The sequence below is a fragment of the Chiloscyllium plagiosum genome, chromosome 14 (assembly GCF_004010195.1).
Source record: "Chiloscyllium plagiosum isolate BGI_BamShark_2017 chromosome 14, ASM401019v2, whole genome shotgun sequence".
Lineage (NCBI taxonomy): Eukaryota > Metazoa > Chordata > Chondrichthyes > Orectolobiformes > Hemiscylliidae > Chiloscyllium > Chiloscyllium plagiosum.
This window is the reverse complement of record NC_057723.1, coordinates 80,754,358-80,774,622: the sequence shown is the minus strand read 5'-3', so window position 1 is coordinate 80,774,622 and position 20,265 is coordinate 80,754,358. Positions and strand designations below refer to the sequence as shown.

At 46.1% G+C, this 20,265-nt stretch overlaps 1 protein-coding gene across 3 annotated transcripts in view; it reads right to left on the bottom strand.

Annotated features, from left to right (window-relative positions):
- The window catches only part of LOC122556844 (C-terminal-binding protein 1-like), a 96,328-nt gene extending 76,546 nt beyond the window's left edge, over positions 1 to 19,782 (bottom strand). The window contains exons 1-3 of one of the 3 annotated variants that reach the window (XM_043704086.1): positions 19,764 to 19,782; positions 19,179 to 19,260; positions 13,651 to 13,839 (exon numbers count right to left, since the gene is read on the bottom strand). In XM_043704086.1, the coding sequence (XP_043560021.1) occupies positions 13,651 to 13,714 (64 nt within the window). In that variant the 5' untranslated portion in view covers positions 13,715 to 13,839; positions 19,179 to 19,260; positions 19,764 to 19,782. Of the gene's footprint in view, positions 1 to 13,650; positions 13,840 to 19,178; positions 19,261 to 19,468; positions 19,556 to 19,763 lie in introns of those variants that run through there. The other 2 variants (XM_043704085.1, XM_043704089.1) reach the window with 2 other exon arrangements.
- Positions 19,783 to 20,265: the final 483 nt, after the last annotated feature.

The window sequence follows — 20,265 nt, the reverse complement described above, 5'->3', positions numbered from 1 at the left end:
TTTTTAAACAATAGCACACGACATTGGCTGGTGTCCAATCCTGTTACCTCGCCTGTATTTGGACAGAACTGGGAATTGCTCCTTCAAACATCGGTATTTGCTCCCTCGTTCCCTAGGATGCAATCCCTTTCAGCCCGCTGATCAATCCACCCTGGTGAATGCCCATCCCTCGAGTACAACCTCTCACATTACCCCAATTGTTTGTAATAGTTCACATTCTTTCTGTGATGAGAATGTTAAACAGCCCTCTCTTTTGTGACAAGAGGCAAAATACTCATCAAGAGCTCACTCCACAACTTCCACACCCCACGCACAAGTTATCTTATGGCCCAACCCCCTCATACTATTGTTCATGGACTGAGATTTTATTGGCCAATCTTTGCTCTCAATTTCAAACTTTCCTGGAGTCCTCTTGCTTCTGTGCTCCTCGACATTATTTGGATCTTGCCTCCAGCTTTCTTTTCCAGCTTCATCGCATGCCGTGTACTTGGGGATAACCAGGTAACTCTACATGTGGCAGTACCACACTTCATCTTGAATGGAAAGGACTGCACTGTGCCTGCAGAATCTCATCCAAAGTCCAAGTAAGTGACCACTCAGCAATCCATCGTGACACTCTGTGGTAGCTAGACCTGCTGTCAGAAAGGGGGTCAATCAGATTACAGTGCAGAATTGGTGGGGTGGGGCTGGAGGCCTAACATGTCAAACTGAGGGGCTTTACACACACAGAAACCATGGAATGGATACAAACACACAAACTTGGAGCACAAGTAGGGCTTTGCCCCCATGAACCTGTTTCACTGTTCAATCAGATCAAGGCTGGATCTGGTTGCTCCATGTTCCCAATAACCTTTCAGCCACTTATCTACTTCTGCCTTAAGATTGGTCAAAGATGTTGCTTTCCATCAGCTTCTGAAGAGATTTCAGAGGAATTGCAACCCTCAGTGACAGAAATGTTCCACTTGGTCTTAAGTTAGTGATCCCTTGCTGAGAAACAGTGACACTGAATTCTAGATATCCCCAGAAAAGGAACTACCATTTTCTTATCTAGCCTCTTAAAGTCCCAGGATTTTATACATTTCCATCAAAGGTGCCTCTTACTCATAGATTTTTCTTTATTACATGTCTTTGAAGCAGATTGGACCAATGCCTCTTGGCCCAGAGATAGGGACATTACTACTATGCCACAAGAGACATCTTTTTATTTCAATTTACAACTGGGGTTTGTACAATACCCTGTTCATTGGAATAAGTTTCCAATGTTAATAAGACGGGGTGGAGGGGTGTCTGGGTGGGATGCTCTTCGGAGGGTCAGTGCAGACTCGATGGGCTGAATGGCCCACTTCCACACTGTAGCGATTCTATGATTCTGTGCACTGATGTTGCGTGATGTGGATATCTCCCGGTTGAACTGTGCTCTCCTGGAGTGGGAACCAATTCACAGCAGGGCTCAGACCTCCCTTCTGCTTGGATATTTTCTACTCAGTCAGCATTGAAACAGGGCCTTCTCACCAAAGATGTAATTACACATCTGGAGCAGGTGGGACTTGTACCCTGGATCAGCAGCAGGAACACTTAACACTACGTTCTAAAGCAGGTGTAAGCCTCACCTGTCCAAGCTTCAGTCATTAGACAACGTGCCCATTCTAGGATATTGGTCCTGCACTATTCAGGCAGGTTCCTTACCCTGGTCTACCTCCCATACAACCAGAACAGGTACAAAACCTGCCAGTACACCATGCCCCTCCCCTCCATCCAGGGCCCCCGAGGCAGAGGTTCACCTGCCTCTCTTCCAACCTAGTTTACTGCATCAGGTGCTCCCGACTTGGCCTTCTCTACATCAAAGGGACCAAGCGCCAACTCAGGGAATGGTTCACCGAGCATCTCAGCCGGGTCCACAGGGGCCGACCGGACCTCCCAGTCACCGCCCATTTCAATTCCCCTTTCCAACTTGACTATCCTCAGCCTCCTCCATTGCTACTATGAACCACACCGCAAATTGGAGGAACACCACCTCAGCTTCCACCTGGACAGCCTACAGCCCAGACGACTCAACATTGAGTTCTCCAATTTCAAATAACCTCCCTTCCCATCCCCCAAGTCTCTCTCCAGCTCCTCTCCTCCCTGCCACCAACTAGATGCATTCCTCCCATTCACCAACCAGGTCACACCCTCTCCCTGTCTTCACTTATCCCCACTTTACCACTCTGATCCACCCCCAGCCCCTTTATCTGCAGCTCCCTTTACACCACCCCCAGTCCTGAAGAAGGGTTACACCCGGCACATTGACTTCTCCACCTCCTGATGCTGCCTGCCTTGCTGTGTTTAGTTTTTTTTTCTGAAGGAGCTTGCTGCTTACATTTGGGTTGCACTTCAACCCCACCCCCCTGATCGATGGGCACCGCCATGCAGGGAGGGGTGGACAAGTCGACGGGCCTTCTCACCCTCTTGGCCCGGGGCGTGGCCCAACTCACCATTAACAGGCCCAGAGCGCGGGCTGAGGAAGAAGTCTCCCATCCTGACTGTTGGCCCCTCTTTTGGGGTTACGTCCATGCACGGGTGTTCCTGGACAGGGAGCAGATTCTGCTCACCGGCATGGTCAAGGCCTTTAGAGACCAGGGCCTGGAGTGCACCATCATCCCTGACAATGCTGTTATCTTTATTTAATTCTGTACATTTCCATCCAGCTTATTAATTTGCCCTTGACTACAATGTGCTGTCCCAGTGAGGGCTGTTTCATTATTTTCTCCTGTTTGCACAAAAGCGCTTTGCATCATGGGGAGCCCCACGCTGTTCCTGTCCTCGGAGTGGTGGATGGTGACAGTGTTGAACGAAGTTCACTTCCAATTTATTTTTAGTCCAGCTGACGGGAGGGACACTGGGAAGAGTTTCCACTTACTGCCAAACAGAACTGCAGGAACTCAACAACAATTCAAGTTCAGAAACACCAAATGGACAGGATACTGACAACCTGTCAGTATGCAGCTCAGTTAATTTAAAGCATCTCAAGGCATTTAACAAGCACACGCTAAAACTTCGGCACTGAGTCCAATAAAGGGATCAAAAGCTTGATCAGAGATAGACTTTTTTTTTTAAGGAGTAGAGGGCTCCCAGGAGCTAGAGTATATAAGCTGAAAGAAATTGTGACCACAGAGCGAGTATATGAACAAAAACGAGGAGGAGGTCTGGCAGCATCTGTGGAAAAAAAAAACCAGAGTTAATATTTCAGGTCTGATGACCCTTCCTCTGCAGCCATCAGTTCTGAGGGAGGGTGACTGCACGTTAACTCTGATTTCTCTCCACAGATGCTGCCAGACCTGCTGAGCTTTTCCAGCAACTTTGGTTTTCTTTTCCGATTCACAGTTGTTTCAGTTTCCAAATCAGGGGGAGTCAGTTAGTCATTCGGTCCTTGATCACTGCAAATGTCTATAAATAACCTTCACACTTTTCAAAACTGAAGACAGAATAAGGGGGCTTTAAAAATGCAAAAAACTTTCCCTCTTCAACCTGTAGCCTGTGTAGCTGATCAGTTTGAAAAGCAGGCCAAGTAGTTCTTCTATAATGCAGCAGTTGTGTTGTTGTGCAACCCCACATTATAGAAAAATTGCACTTCAGAGACAGCGCTTAATGTAATCGCATTACAGCCAACACACATTTCAAAAATTCACACTGTAGAAACCGTGTCCCCAATTCAGTAACCGCACGGGAGTAAATTCCAGTTAACGAAAGGTGAGTGTTGCAGAACGACCTGTAATAGACTTTTTAAAGATAGGATATTTCATGAACCCTCTTAAAAGCTGATAAATACCTTCGCAGAACATATCGCCAGAATCAATCCGCTGATTCACACCGCTTGTTTGAGAGCAAGAAGATAAGGCTTGAAAACACAATATTCCCAACAACTGTCCGAAAAATCCCAATGACTGTAATGCCGGGAGGTAGAAATGATAGTACTGGCTGTGGGAAGCAAAGTGGTAGTGCCGGATTGGGTCAAATTACAGGCCAATGCATGTTGTGATCAAGTCTACCCCACACTCATTACATGGACGTACAAGCAACAAGGCAAATTAAGGCCAATTTCACCCAACGCAGCCGCCTTTAAACATTAGAGGAACCTTGTACACCAGCCTCCCCAATCACTAACAATGCTAACGCCTTGTGATGCATACAAAAACCTCCCAATAATTGCAGGAAGGAACTTTGGAAAATTCCACTCCAATTCCCTAAAGCAATCAAGCAAGTTCCAGGAGATCACGGCTGCCCATCTGATATACTCACGTACTCATTTGAAACGTTTCAAAGCTCCCGGGGATTTTATCCATCAAATTAGTTCCAGACTTCATACTCAGCCTAATCTCCCACAGCATGGCCCAGTTAATCAACATAACTTTTACTTGATCTTATTCTACTCGTTCCTCATTTGTACAGTCAGTAACCAAATGGATCCCACTTCATCTTGAGACCTGCTCAAAGCCAACAGAAGGGAAGTTCACAACCAGCCACCCTCGGCTGAACTGAAACGCTGGTGAGAAGATAAAACTCAATATGCCAGCATCAGACCTTACTGAGGTTTATAAAACCATGAGGGGCAGAGAGATAACGTGAATGACAAGGGTCTTTACCCAAGGTTAGGGGGGTTCAAAACCAGGGGCATATCTTTAAGGCGAGAGGAGAAAGTTTTAAAAAGGACATGAGGAAAACTTTTGTTTTAAAACAGAGTGGTTCGAGGGTGGACTGAACTGCCTGAGGAAGTTGTGAATGTGGGCACAATTACAACATTTAAAAGACATCTGGATAAGTACATGGATAGGAAAGGTTTGGAGGGATATGGGCCAAGCACAAACAGGTAGTTCTAGTTTAGTTTGGGATTATGGTTGGCATGGATTGGTTGGGCCGAAGGGTCTGCTTCTATGCTGTATGACTGTTTTCAAATGAAGTCCAAAGTTGCCCCCTCAGCCCGCAAGGGTCATCAGACCCTGAAACGTTAATCGATATCTCTTTACAGATGGTACCGGACCTGCTGAGCTTTTCCAGCAATTGCTGTTCGTTGTTTTGAATATTTTTAGTTCACAAACATCAAACAACGTTGGTTTGTCTTAATTTTTATTTGTGCACAGTTTTGTGGAATGTTTGTATCAATGACTGCGTCCCACATTGTCCTGGAGGTGGTGGCAAGGTCTTGAACCACTGCAGTCTCTTTCGTTTAGGTAACTCCACGTTGCTGTTAAGGAGGGAGCTCATGTGATCTGGAGCCAACTTTCATCGCATCGTCAAACTTTTAACAATCGGTTGAACAACCCTCGAGGATTCTCCTGGAGTCTGCATCAATGAAAGGAGGATCCCCAGAACACTGGTGCAAACAACCAGATGGAAGAAAGAAATGCTCAGGAATTAGAAAAGCGTTTTTCACTTTTTTGGACACCTTCGTTTATATGTTTTACAGTGACTAGGGGCCAAGATGTTGCAACTGAGTAATGAAGACCATTTCTTTTCCAACTGGCACAGCACAGGGTGGCACGGTGGCTCAGGGGTTAGCACTGCTGCCTCTCAGCGCCAGGGACCTGGGTTCGATTCCTGCCCTGGGCGACTGTGTGGAGTTTGCACATTCTCCCTGTGTCTGTGTGGGTTTCCTCTGAGTGCTCCACTTTCCTCCTACAGTCCAAAGATGTGCAGGTTAAGCTGAATTGGCCATGCTAAATTGCCCGTAGTGTTAGGGGAATGCATCTGGTGGGTAATTCTTCTGAGCATCAATGTGGACCTTTTGGGCTGAAGGGCCTGTTCTAATCTAACTCAGCTTGTCCAATGTCAGGGACACAAGGCAAAGTTTATGTCATGAAACGTCTGGGGACATACCCAGCTAAACAGACAACCATACTGCACCGAAGGTCTTACTCAGAATACTATATTGACACAAAGCACGACACTACACTCAAGTCTACTCCATTTGAATTAAACACAGCAGTGCACTCACCAAAAGATCAGTTTATATGTCGAAAATGTTCCAGTCCACTGAGTCTATTTCCAAAACACCAATCCTATCAGCTCCCGGTTACAACAGTACAGCGCTCCATTTGTGGCTCTTTAGCTTTGCTTAAGAGGAGCTGCTGTTTAGATGCTTTCGACATCAAAGTAACATACAGAGCATGGCACCAAAACCACGTCATAAAACTGAAGGCAATGAAAGGCCTGTTAATGGTTGAAATTATATTAGCCTCCAGGTGATTAGGGAGAGGCTGAACAGGCTGGGGCTGTTTTCCCTGGAGCGTCGGAGGTTGAGGGGTGACCTTATACAAAATCATGAAGGGCATGGATAGGATAAATAGGCAAAGTCTTTTCCCTGGGGTGGGGGGAGTCCAGAACTAGAGGGCATAGGTTCAGGGTGAGAGGGGAAAGATATAAAAGAGACCTAAGGGGCAACATTTTCACGCAGAGGGTGGTACGTGTGTGGAATGAGCTGCCAGAGGATGTGGTGGAGGCTGGTACAATTGCAACATTTAAAAGGCATTTGGATGGGTATATGAATAGGAAGGGTTTGGAGGGATATGGGCCGGGTGCTGGCAGGTGGGACTAGATTGGGTTGGGATAACTGGTCGGCATGGATGAGTTGGACTGAAGGGTCTGTTTCCATGCTGTACATCTCTAGGACTCTATAAACCCTTCCTATTCATATACCCATCCAAATGCTTTTCAATATTGTCGTCATTGTACCAGGCTCCATCACTCCCCCTGGCAGCTCATTCCATACACGTACCACCCCCTCCGTGAAAAGGTTGCCCCTTTGGAGTCTTTTAAGTCTTTCCCCTCTCACCCTAAACCTATGCCCTCTAGTTCTGGACTCCCCAACCCCCGGGAAAAGACTTTGTCTATTTACCCTATCCGTGCCCCTCATAATTTTATAAACCTCTATCAGGTCACCCCTCAGCCTCTGAAACTCCATGGAAAACAGCCCCAGCCTGTTCAGCCTCTTCCTATAGCTCAAATCCTCCAACCCTGGCAACATCCTTGTAAATCTTTTCTGAACCCTTTCAAGTTTCACAACATCTTTCCGATAGGAAGGAGACCAGAATTGCACGCAATATTCCAACAGTGGCCTAACCAATGTCCTGTACAGCTGCAACGTGACCTCCCAACTTCTGTACTCAATACTCTGACCAATAAAGGAAAGCATACCAAACACCACCTTCACTGTCCTCTCTATCTGCGACTGTAGCTTGCTCTCTCTCTTCACGGATGCTATCTGACCTCCTGTGATCTCCAGATTTCTTGATTTCAACACAGGTTCCAACTTGCTCCTAAATAATTTGCCTTCGTGCCGTTGGCTGAGCGATAAGTATTGAGCAGGACAACTTCCCTGTTCCATTTTTGGGTTGGGCCAGATCTTCTATCCTTCAGTGCAGACGGAATCCTTCTTTTTTTTAAAAAAAACGGGACATTTTGATTGATGCATCTTCTCACCAAACCCCCCCTTAGCTCAGGGCTGTACTCGAGTCGCTGACAGAGCCAAAACCTTCTAGCTGGGAGGCGAGGGTGCCTCACAAAACTGAGACTGACTTTGTAGGTGAGGTGAATGTGGTCAGTGCAAGCCTGATTATTTAGATTCCATTGTAAGCAGTCTGCACCCGCTTGCTTGTGGGTGAAGTTATCAATAGGGCTGGAGACAGCAAGGACTGCAGATGCTGAAAACCAGAGCCAATAGGTGTGAGGCCAGAAAAGCACAGATCAGGCAGCATCAAGGAGCAGGAAAACCAAATATCTCTGGCCGAATCCTGACTAAAAGTTTTGGCCGAAACATTGATTTTCCTGCTCCTTGGCTGCTCTCTGACCTGCTGTGCTTTTCCAGCAACACATCTATTGACTTATGAACAGAGGTGATCACCACAGAGTTTACAATCAGGTGGTCCATTCATAAGCTTATGACTGAAGGACAATAAAGCAACTGGGAGTGGTTAGGTCCAGGTGGTGACGCAGAGGGACCTCTGCAGGGCAGACCAACGTCATAACACATGCCTTTTGGATACACTCAATCATACAATCAGAGATGTACAGCACAGAAACAGACCCTTCAGGCCAACCCAACCATGTCTTCTTCAATTCAGCATCCATCTGACGCGGCAGCCCCCTCAGTGATGCAGAGAGACGCTGTCGGAGCCTCTCACCCAGAATCCTGCCAGGCAGAAGACTGGCAGTTCGGGGGGGGGGGGGGGTTGGGAGATGGCCAGGTTGCGTACCACGAAACGACAACCTGAGGAGCTCAGCAGAGAACGAGGGGCAGAACGGCCACACATTCTCAACGGCTCAACCCAGCCCTCAAGTGGCGAGACATTTCAGCCTCCTGGCATCACCTAGGCCTGAAGGAAGTCAAATGAAGTTCAATTGTCCAAGTCCAGCAACCATTTTGTAAATCTCTCCTGAACCCTTTTGATAGCAGGGTGACCATAACTGAACGCGGTATTCCAAAAGTGGCCTGACCAGTTTTCTAAAAAAGGTTATAAATAGTGAGCTCTGCTGACATGTGTGTGACATAGCTAGGATCCATTAGCAATCTAAGAAAAACGAGTATCAACACTGACGGGAACACACTGAAGCCCCAATCAAATTTCTTCCTCAGGCAAGAAGGGTCAAAAGCATGCAACATCTCTTCCAAACTTCACCAAACGAGGGGAAAAAAAAAAGCACTCTCTAAACTTCGACTGGCACACATCACTCCTGTTGGTGTGGGGGTGCCATCTGGAGCATCACTCAACAGGAATCAGTTCATGTTTAGAAAGCGATGCACGTAGAACAGGGAACTAACACAGCCCTTCGCTCCCTTACCCTGCAAACAACAGGTACGACTGGCAGTGATAGCTGGGCTCAGAATAGGTGGAGGTCATGTTTACACACAAACCCTGCTTGCCTGGTCCCACAAGAGTCAGCCCTCATGGACACAGACACTTCTCAAAGGTTACATGAGCAAAAGGCATTAGCAATATGACTGAAGTAAAGGCCTGTACCCTCCAGTTTAGAAGGTGATGTCATTGAATCCTGGAAGATCCTGGTGGAACTTGACCTGATGGACGTGGAAAGGAGATTTCCTCCTGAGGAAGGTCCGTGAACCAGGGTCAGCAATTAAAAACAAGAGGGTGTCCCTTTAAGGAAGGGATGAGAGAGGAAGATTTTCTAAGCGGACCGTCTTTGGATGTTCCATCCTCAAAAAAAGGCAATGCACGCAGTATCTTTATTTTTAAAAGGTAGCGGTAGATTCTCGATCTCCAGCATCTGCAGTCCTCACTTTCTCTCGATGACAAAAGCAGATGAAAGATGCAGGAGTTGAGATTAAACCCAAAACAGCCATGGTTGCATCAAACGGTAGAGCAGGTTTGAAGGGCTGAGTGGCCTATTTGATTTTTGTCCATACAATTCCGCCACTTGGAGCAATCACCGACATTCCGAGGGATCGGATGAAGCGAGAGTTGGTCATGTCTTTTTCAATTCAGCATCTATCTGACGCAACAGCCCCCTCAGTGATGCAGAGAGACGCTGTTGGAGCCTCTCACCCAGAATCCTGCCAGGCAGAAGACTGACAGTTCGGGGGGGGGAGGGAGGAAGAGAGATGGCGGCCAGGTTGCATACCACGAAATGACAACCTGAGGAGCTCAGCAGAGAACAAGGGGCAGAATGGTCACACATTCTCAACGGCTAAACCCAGTCCTCAAGGGGTGGGACACTTCATCCTCCTGGCATCACCTAGGTCTGAAGGAAGTCAAATGAAGTTCAATTGTCCCCTTTTAGTTCGAGGATTCTGGAATGTGGTTTGTACAGAAGTGTGATCTCCATGTCAGGACTATCCCTCTGGTTCTGCCAATCACCAAGGCAGGGCCAGCAGCAGCTCAACCCAACCTTCCATCCACTGACTGCATCTACACTTCCCACTGCCTCAGGAAGGCAGCCAACAACAACTACCCCTCTCACCATCTCCTCCAACCTCTTCCATCAGGCAGAAGATCCAAAAGCTTAAACACATGCACCAACAGGTTCAGGGACAGCTTCGCCCCCGCTGTTATTTGACTCAGTGGACCCCTACAAATTCAAATCTAATGTTGATCTCACTCTCTGCGCACATTCTCTGCACCAGTGACATTGCATCCCTCGCTCTGTTCGATCACTCTTATGTACTTTGTATGGTGTGATCTGCCTCTACTGCACACAAAACAAAGAATTTTCCACTGTACTTCGGGTACAATAATAAACCAAATCGATGAGGACCAATGGCAGCCCAGTCCAGACTGACACAAGACTGAGCAATGGCTCTCCTGGATCTGCTCTTGGCTTCGTTACTTCAAAGATTTGCCAGAGATTCCTCCCTCTTTCAGTGTGCCGGTTCTCGCTCTCCATGTCCAGCAGTCAATGGAAAACCAATTAGGCAGAATAAACGCGCCGCGACTTCCAGTCACAGGCTGCCCCCTCCAACACCATCTTCCTTACCCATTACACTTTCTGCCCCTTCAGTAAGGAAGGAGTGAACCTGTGATTGAAGGCGAACCTCCTCCGATTCTGTCCCTGCACAGTGCTCTGCCAATCACAATTCCATAGGTCGGTCTCTGACTGACAATCCAGTTGGAATTTCCCCTTTAGGCTCCAAACCTCCATTAACTCCAAAGGTTGGAGCGCATCTATTGAAAGAAAAAAGTAGGTTTCTAAGATGCCAATACCCAGGATATCGTTGAAGGAATCATCAGTATCATTGATCCAATATCTTCAATTGTTTCAAAGATGCTCCTACCCACAATCAGAAAAGGAAGACTTGACAATTACAGTGCTCTGCAATTCTTTGGGCAATGAAGCAGTTTCTGATCAATATGCACAGCTTGGACTGCATCCAGGCTTGGGCTGATAAGAGTCAAGTGGTATTTGTGCCAGGTAATCATTACAAACAAGATCAAATCTAACCACTTCTCAACGACATTAGGTGACATCACCATCGAGGGATTCCACACCAACATCACAGCATTTCCATTGATCATAAACTAAACTGGACCAGCCGTACAGATTCACGGCCATAAGAGCAGATTAGGCGTTGGGAAATCTTCAGCAAGCAAGTCACCGCCTGACTCCCTCAGTGCATTTCCACCATCTACACGGCACACATCAGGAACGTGCGACTGAACACTCTCCATCTTGTGAATGGGGACCAGCTCAAGAACACTCTGGGATTCTCAGTAACATTCACCATCTTTGATTTTCACTCTTCTCCCGTCACCACAGCAGCAGCTTCCACAAGGTGCATTCCAGCAGCTCAGCTCTGCACCTTCAACGTTATCTCCCGAAGCTGAAGTGGGTACTGCAGATGCTGGAGATTAGAGTAGTGCTGGAAATGCACAGCAGATCAGGCAGCATCCCAGGAGCAGGAAAATTGACATTTTTGGGCAGGAGCCCTTCAACAGTATCTTCCAAGCAGAGGTCCTTGCACACACTCGAGGTTAAGGGCTGCAGGTGTATGGAATCACCACGATAACCTTCCCTCCAAAGCCACGTATAATCTGACTTGAAAACTATATCAGTGTTCCCTCACTGTCGCCGGGTTAGGATTGTGGCACACGTGTTCCAGACACCAAATGGACTGCAATGTTTTAAAGATACAGCTCACGGTCACTTGCTCAAGGCGAATTAAGGAATGGGCATTAATCACTGGCCCTAACCAACAACATCCTTAAGGATCCTGATCGTTAAAGTCATTGCCAAACATGGTTTCTTTTTGTACAGGTCTAACAAAAGGAAAACAACAATGAGGTGACATGCCGCCGAAGAGGGAAAAAAAATTCTGAACGAGAAAAGAACCGTTTTATTTTGTTCATGAATGTCAGTGTTGCGGACCAGGTCTTAGTGTGGACATTTTTGCTTCTGTGCAAAGTCGAGTCAGTATCTGACTGAAGCAGTTATACAAGTGGAATGCACTGCTTATGACTTAACTGACAGTCAGTTCATCTTTTTGTCACCTAAAACATGGCAATGGTATTGGGAGAATAACTTCGCATAGTTGATCATCAGAAAGATCTTGTAATTAGGGCCTATATTACATTAAATGTTGCTAGCAAAACGAGCAAAGACTGCAAAGTGTTGAGGACAAGAAGTTCACAGGTTTGGGAAAAGGTGGAAGGTAAAATGAAAGTGTATGAGCTTCTGCAACGCAGAACCATCTCATGCTAAGATAAGTTAGGCAAGCTGACGAGGAAAATTACTTACACAAACTAAACGAAAAAGATTTCAGTCATTTACTACAATGGCATGTGATTTCTCCATAACTAAAATATTGGTAGCACAATTTCAACAACTTAATACACAACCATCTCCAGACAGGTAATATTGTTTTTTTTACATTCTCTTGGCACAGAGAGTTCAACTTCAAAATTTGTGGATGTTTCTAAACTTGGAAGCGATATGAACGAGGAGGAGAGTAGAATTTCAAAAGGACATTAGCAAGTCAGTAGATTGGGCAGACAAGTGGTTGAAGTTCAATGTGGGGAAATATGAGGTAATTAGTTTTGAAAGGAAGAACATGGGAGTAACATCGAGTCAGGGAGTTCAAGAGCACAGAGACCTGGGTATTTATATGCATAAATGGTGACAGGATAGGCCAATTAAACATATAATATTTTAGGTTTTACTAGTAGAGGTATAGAGTATAAAATTTAGTAGTTAAGGTTTTTGAGAAGATTTATATTTATATTAGTTAATATTGAAATTAAGTAAGGCACTAGCTTAGCCTCAGCTGGGATATTACTTCCAGTTTGAAAGCCACTTTAAGAAGAGGAAGTGGTGGAGGCTGGTACAATTACAACATTTAAAAGGCATCTGGATGGGTATAGGAATAGGAAGGGTTTGGAGGACTATGGGCCGGGTGCTGGCAAATGGGACTAGATTAGGTTGGGATATCTGGTCGACATGGACAATTTGGACCAAAAAGAGTCTGTTTCCAGGCTGCACATGTCTATGATTCTATGATCCACATCACACAAGTAAACGTGAAAATGCCAGGTCTCCGAAAATCCTTGGATTGTTGAAAACACCTGCAGTCATTTCAGCTTGGGACCTGAAATCAGGAACGGTTCAGCAGCAGGACTGAATTCAATATGAACCCAGGGCTGCTACCATTTCCATCACTAAGCTTCCTCACACATCACTGATGCAAGTTTCCTCTAGAAGAATTTCTAGTTAGAAAATTTGACACCAAGTAAACTCGTACTATTCGTGTGGGGAGGAGTGGGTTCCAAATTTATTCAAAGGGAAACTTTATAGCTGAATACAACCCAAGTCAACTGAGTATTTGGCAGACTGAAACGGTTTTGATTTGCTTGCGGTGGTCCTTTAGAACAATGCAATGAACATATCCGATGGAAGGTCAGGCCTTTATCAAGATGCATCACAGCTGTCCCTTTAACACATTCCAGCTCAGGCCTGAATATAAATCACCAACTCCCCACACAACACGGTTCAGAACTTAAGCACGCTAGCTGGGTAGCGCCAACAAATGTGAGGGCATCCTGAAATGCCAGCCCTCCATGTTAAACCAAAACAAAATTCAGCTGAGATAAGAATTAATTAATGGCATACAAGAACTAGCAAACTTAATTTCAAATAGGACTTCACAGGATATCCTTTTCAACCTCCTACCTTCGCAAATCCGATCAAGACGCGCACGTTTTACTTTGTGTTTGTCCATTACGGGCACAGACATTACAGCTAGAGATCAGGGATCAGCACAGTGATGGCTGAGGGTGGATTACTTTGTTCACCACTGCAAGAGCTGGAGGCATCAGAGAAGGGTCACTGGTTTCAGTATTTCCAAAAGCTCTCGTTTGCCTGTTTATGAAAATAAAAAAGATAAATTTAAACAGTTAGTACAGGTAGAATTTTCCTTTCCCCCTGTTTAATGATCACCTGGCTCAAACCTGCAAGTGAGACATTAGCATGTAAAGATGACAATCCTCCAACATCATGTGACACCATTCACTTACCATCCCGAACTGATTTGAACCTCAAACATGCAATAGCAAGTGACACACAGAAATTAATTAAATGGCCCTTTTCTATTTACAGTATAGTTTCCTAAGTAAACACACAGCTTCCGGGTCACTAGCTGCAAACATAGACCAGAGACAATTGCAGAATGTATGACTAATCTACACTGTCAATTCTGAAATTATTCAGATAATCTTCTCGCTACCCTTTCACCTTCTGTAAACCCAGGATTATCTGAAACTTTGCTGCTTCTATTCTAGCTCACATTTGCCCACTGTTTCCATACCGTGAACTCATTATTAAACTGGACAGGGTTCAGAAAGGATTTTCCAGGGTTTGAGACATAAAAATAGACTGGAAAGGCTGGGACTTTTTTCAATGGAGTGTAGGAGGTTGAAGGGTGATGTTTATAAAATAATGAGGGGCATAGATAAGGTGAATGGCAAGGTTTGTTTCCCTCGTGTTGGGAATTTCACAACTACGGGGCATATTTTTAAGATGGGAGGAGATAGATTTAATAGAGACATGAAGGGCAACTTTTATTTTAATTAGTGTGCAAATGAACTTCTTGAGGAAGTGGTGGATGCGGGTACAGTTATAACATTTAAAAGACATTTGGATACAATCATGAATAGGAAAGATTTGGAGGGAAATGGGCCAAATGCAGGCAGGTGGGACTAGTTTAGCTTGGGATCAAGTTCCGCATGGACTGGTTGGACTGAAGGGTCTGTTTCTGTGCTGTATGACTGTGAACCTAAAATGCCTCGATTTTAAAATTTCCATCCTCATGCTCAAATCAATGACCTTACTGCGACCATCTCTCCATACACTTCTTGCTCTAGAATCTTGAGGCCTGGGTATCAAGAACTCTAGAATTCCCTTTGTAAAGCTGCCTGCCTACGTCAAGATGTTTCTTAATACTCCCTTGATCAGCTTCCCTAATATTTCCTTACTTAGCTTTGTCAATTTCTGTCTGGTCACGTTCCCTGGAACATCCTGGGATTTTTTAAAACTATCTATTGTAAATAGAAATGATGATCAGTGTTGCATAAAACACAAAGTTAAGTTGCTTACCTCTATATAATCGCCTCCTAGTGCCCATCTAGAGCTGAAACACTCATCCACATCTTTGTCAATTCCAGACTTGACTGTTCCAACATTCTCATTTTTCATAGTGACCTTCAGCTTAACCAAACCTTAGATACCCTTATCCAATCACACACCAAGTTCTCCCATTTTCTTGCTGACATATTAAACCTCAGTTTAATCCCTTGAATTTATAATATACATCTTCATGTTTACATCTTCTTAGCCTCTCTCAATCTCTAACTTGCTCTTTAGTCTGGTCTGATGCACCCCTCTGTGTCCTGGGGGTGGCAGCTACACTGTGGATTGGAGACTCCTGTGCTCTGAAACTCACCCCATATGGACTTAAATCTTACCCTCCAAGAGGGTGTTGAAATCCATTTCTATCCTTCACTCCCTCTTTCTTTGCGGTTGGTTTTCTGTCTAATTATCTCTCATGTCTACCTGCCTTGTGATGGTTACAAATATTTTAGACATCATCATAAGGGAGATCAATGTTGGAAATTAAGGGCCAAGCAAAAGAGGCGACGATGGCCTAGTGGTATTACCACTGGACTGTTAATGCAGAGACCCAGGTAATGTTCTGGGGACCTGCGCTCGAATCCCGCAGCAGCAGATGTGTGGAATTTACGTTCAATAAGTTAAGAGTCTAATGATGACCATGAGTCCATTATCGATGGTCAGGGAAAGCCCATCTGGGTCATTAATATCCTTCAGGGAAGGAAACTGCCATCCTTACCTGGTATGGCCTATACCTGACTCCAGACCTACAGCAATATGGTTGATTTCTAACTACCCCCGCCCCAGGCAATTAGGGATGGGCAATAAATGCTGCACTAGCCAGACACTCCCTCATCTCAGGAATGAATTAAAAAGGAGAGATAGATTTCAAACTATACTCCACCCACCCTTGACCACTGAACCAACTGATGTCAGCTAACTCAGCTCACACCAGAGATAGAATCTAGCCTGATTTATCTAAAGAGATTATGTGATTGGAGAGATTAGATTAGATTCCCTAAAGTATAGAACCAAGCCATTTGGCCCAACAAGTCCACACCAAACCTCCAAAGAGCAACCCACCCTGACACATTCCCCTATCCTATATTTACCCCTGACTAATGCACCGAACACTATGTACAATTTAGCATGGCCAACTCACCTGACCTGCACATCTTTGGACTGTGGGAGGAAACCGGAGCACCCGGAGGAAACCCACGCAGACACGGGGAGAAAGTGCAAACTCCCCACAGACAGTCACCCGAGTCAGGAATCGAAGCCGGGTCCCTGGTGCTGGGAGGCAGTAGTGCTAGCTACCGTGCTGCCCGAGCGGGTGGGAGCACATCCCATTACCAGGCACACCACATAGAAACAGAAATCGTGGCTTGCCAGAGCTTCATGAACACATTCAGCTTCCTGCGACAGCCATGACCAGTTTGACTAAAATCAGCCAATTTAGCAGAAAACAAGGTACACAGCAGCTCTTTTAAACTAATTCAAACTTCTACAACCGCTACAGCAGCCTCAGTGGTTTCCATGTGTCCAAAAATACTTGCAATTCCATTCGACAATTAACCCTTCATAGCATCACAAAATAAAATTATCTACCGATGACTAGAAATGGCCACACCACATACAACTAGAGGGGAAGCAAAAGGGGAAATGATTAGGCAGGAACCCTGTATTAAAGCATGCGAGTATTCTGGAGAAAATGAGCATGACAGAGACATTCGGCCGAGTGTGGCTCAGTTGAATACAGACCCATAATACAACAAGGGGAACCTGTTAAAAATAAAGGCCACATGATGTCTGTGTCTCAAAAAACAGGTCACTAATGACCAGAAAGAGAGAAACTTGGGATCGAGGAAATACTTGTTAAAAGACAGATGGAATAAACACAAATGTAGTCATTAAGCCACACAGAAGAATTTTAACAGGTGGGCAAAACAAAACATGTATTGTGTACAAGGAGTTCATGCTCTCATTCTCAAAAGTGAAGCAAATGTTCAAACTATATCAACCCAGTAACACATTCACTATTTACTGGCTCCTGACCCCAAAATATTTTCATGAGTATGAAACAATCAGGGATAGTGATTCAATACAGCTGAACGCCCTGAAACGTCAGAGGCCTTCTCTGGGGTACTGTGTGCAGGTCTGATCAACCTGCGAGAGAAAGATGGTTATTAAACTGGAGAGGATTCAGAAAATATTGCCAGGATGTTACCGGGAATGGAGGCATCGAGTTGGATAGACTGGGACTGAGAAGAAAGTGGAGGAGCGACCTTATAGGTGGCTTATAAAAATCACGAAGGGCATAGATAGGGGGAAAATCGACAAGGTGTTTTCCCTGGGGTGGGGGAGATCAAAACTTTTTTTAAAAGTTAGAAGAGGAAATTTTAAAATGGACGTGAGCAGCAACTTTATTTACATGCAGGGTAAGTGGTGGGGGCATGTACAATCACAACATTTAAAAAGATGAAAATAAGTACATGGATAGGAAATAAAAAAACTCTGAAGGGATATGGGCCAGGAGCAGGCAGGCAGGACTAGTTTAGTTTGGGATTATGTTCAGCATGGACTGGTTGGACCGAAGGGTCTGCTTCCGTGCTGTATGTCTCTATAGCATCCTCAACTTCTGACTGACATCAGCTCAGCATTATAATTCCCCTCTACCTGGGGTAGTAGGAGTGTGCATTCCTAAACAGACGTCAATAATAAACCACTCTCAACTTACAAGAAAGCTGGGTAGACTTGGTACCAGATATTAAAACTCAGACATTCAGCCTTTCCGAGGAGTGGCCTCAATTAGTGAGGGAACGGTCATTTCAACAATGTCATCCAGATTCATAATCAAAACCAGGCATTTACAATGAGTGGAACTGATCTGTTCTATTAGCTGTATGTGCTTCAAGGGATCTTGGTCAGTGATTCCTAATATCTTCCATGGAAACAAACAAACCAACTTTTATTACGATTGCACACTAACTCAATCCAATGGACACCTTTTGTAGACAGTTACTAAGGTCACTTCCACCAATTTTGCTTAAAATGAGAGGATTCTTGGAAGAAAATTGTTGGCAATATTATTTAATGCCTTATTCAATCCCTAGCTACCCTGGAGGTGATGACGTTGAGCCACCTTTTTGTCATACATGGTTCAGGTGATTCCACAGTGCTATTTGGTAGGTCACTCTGATGACGAGTTGCTGGAGTCAAAATGTTACCCGTTTTCTTCCCACATCTGCTCCCAGACCATCACTTTCTGTTAGGAGAAAGTGAGGACTGCAGATGCTGGAGATCAGAGCTGAAAAATGTGTTGCTGGAAAAGCGCAGCAGGTCAGGCAGCATCCAAGGAACAGGAGAATCAACATTTCGGGCATTAGCCCTTCTTCACATCACTTTCTGTTCCAGATCCACATCATGTTAAATAAACCACCGGGTCAGGATGGTGCACAACTTGGAGGGGGATCTAGGGGTAACAGCACTTCCATACAGTATGTCCTCCTGAACCCAAATACTTAAATTAACTGCAGGAATTGCTCCTTCAATGCTCAGGGAGATGTCAAGTGCACATGACACAAGTTGGGATGTCTCTTGCACCTCTTTGAGAGTGAAGATTAGCCAGAAGTCAGCAGTTAGACTACAACTTTTACATAATGGTGCAAAGGGCTAAAACCGCAGCGTCACATCATAAAAGGTGAAGAGCAACATCAAACAAAATTCTGCAAATAACTCGTCCTCAAAGCGCAAGTGAAAACCTAGTCAGTCTTTGCAATCCTGCAGCTGAAGTAGCTACAAATGGATGAGGGAGTACTTTCAATTCAATTCGCATTCCTGGGAACTGGTTGGTTTCGTGTACCTGAAGTAACACGCGATTAACTCGAGACAGAGTAAACCAGCCTGCACGACCCAAAGAAGCTGGAACAATTTTCAGACCCTACCCGAGCTGGGCCTTGGAAAGTTTAGATCAGCAGCAACACTGCCTCACTACAAACAGGCACCGATTACAGCGGATGTGCGCTTCAGTCCTCTTCCCTAAACAAAGAGGGGGAAACCCCCCCCTTCCTGTCACTGCTGCATTTAATCATTACCTTAAACGCCTCCCTTTCACAAAAAGTGCTCCGGCTTCTTAAACCATGCTGCTTCCTGTTGGTTCCCACAGCGAGGCTGATCCTACCGGAAATACAAAGAGAGGAGGTTAAAAAAAAAGGAGGCAGATGAGAAATAACTAAAGGAATGGAAAGGCGTGTTAGCTGCTAGTCAAAGTGCAGCGAGACACACAGAGAGAGAGACAGCGAGCACGCTGCCAGGCGCCGGCTGCTACATTCCCACTGGATACACTGCGTTCGATATCGGATACACCGCGTTCTAGAACACTCACTCTCGCTACAATGTTGCCGCTCCGCACATCCGAGAGGCTCGACGCGTGACCACCACGCACCGACGGCGCGCCGACGTCACCGCGCAGCCAAGCCCCGCCTCCCGCGCGCCATCACGTCATCGCCCATCGCGAAACCCGCTTCCCACCTCGCGTTTGCGTCGCGACGCGCACCCTAGCCCCGCCTCCGTCCGTGCCTCTACGTCGCCACGCACCCAGGCCCCGCCTCACACCGCGATTCCCCGTCACCGCGCAACCCAAGCTCCGCCTGCCTCCGCGCCTCTCTGTCGCCGCGCACCTCTCAGATACCGCCGCCTTCAGCAGCGCTTGCATGACCGCGCAGCACCGACCCCACCTCCCACCGCGTCGGCTTGGCCCCGCCTCCAACCGCGACCTCCCGTCACCGCGCACCTACGACCCCGCCTCCTTATAACGTCACCGCGTAGCCCTGGCCTGCGTCCCAACGCGATCACTCATCATCGCGCACCTCCGACCCCGCCTCCCAACGGGACCCGACGTCACCGCGAGGCCCTGGCCCCGCCTCCCACCGCGATCACCTGTGACCGCGCACCTCTTACCCCACCCTTCCAACGGGATAGCGTCACCACGCTCCTCAAACCCCGCCTCCCGCCGCATCGCGTCACTGCGCTCACCAAACCACGCCTCCCGCCGCCACCTCAACCGAAAGATTGTCGCCGCTGTGCGGTCGGGTGGTAAATAAAAATAAAATCATTATATATTTTGCCCGGATTGTCATGTCCCCGCCCGCCCACATTTGTTTTCCATATTGATTGAATGGG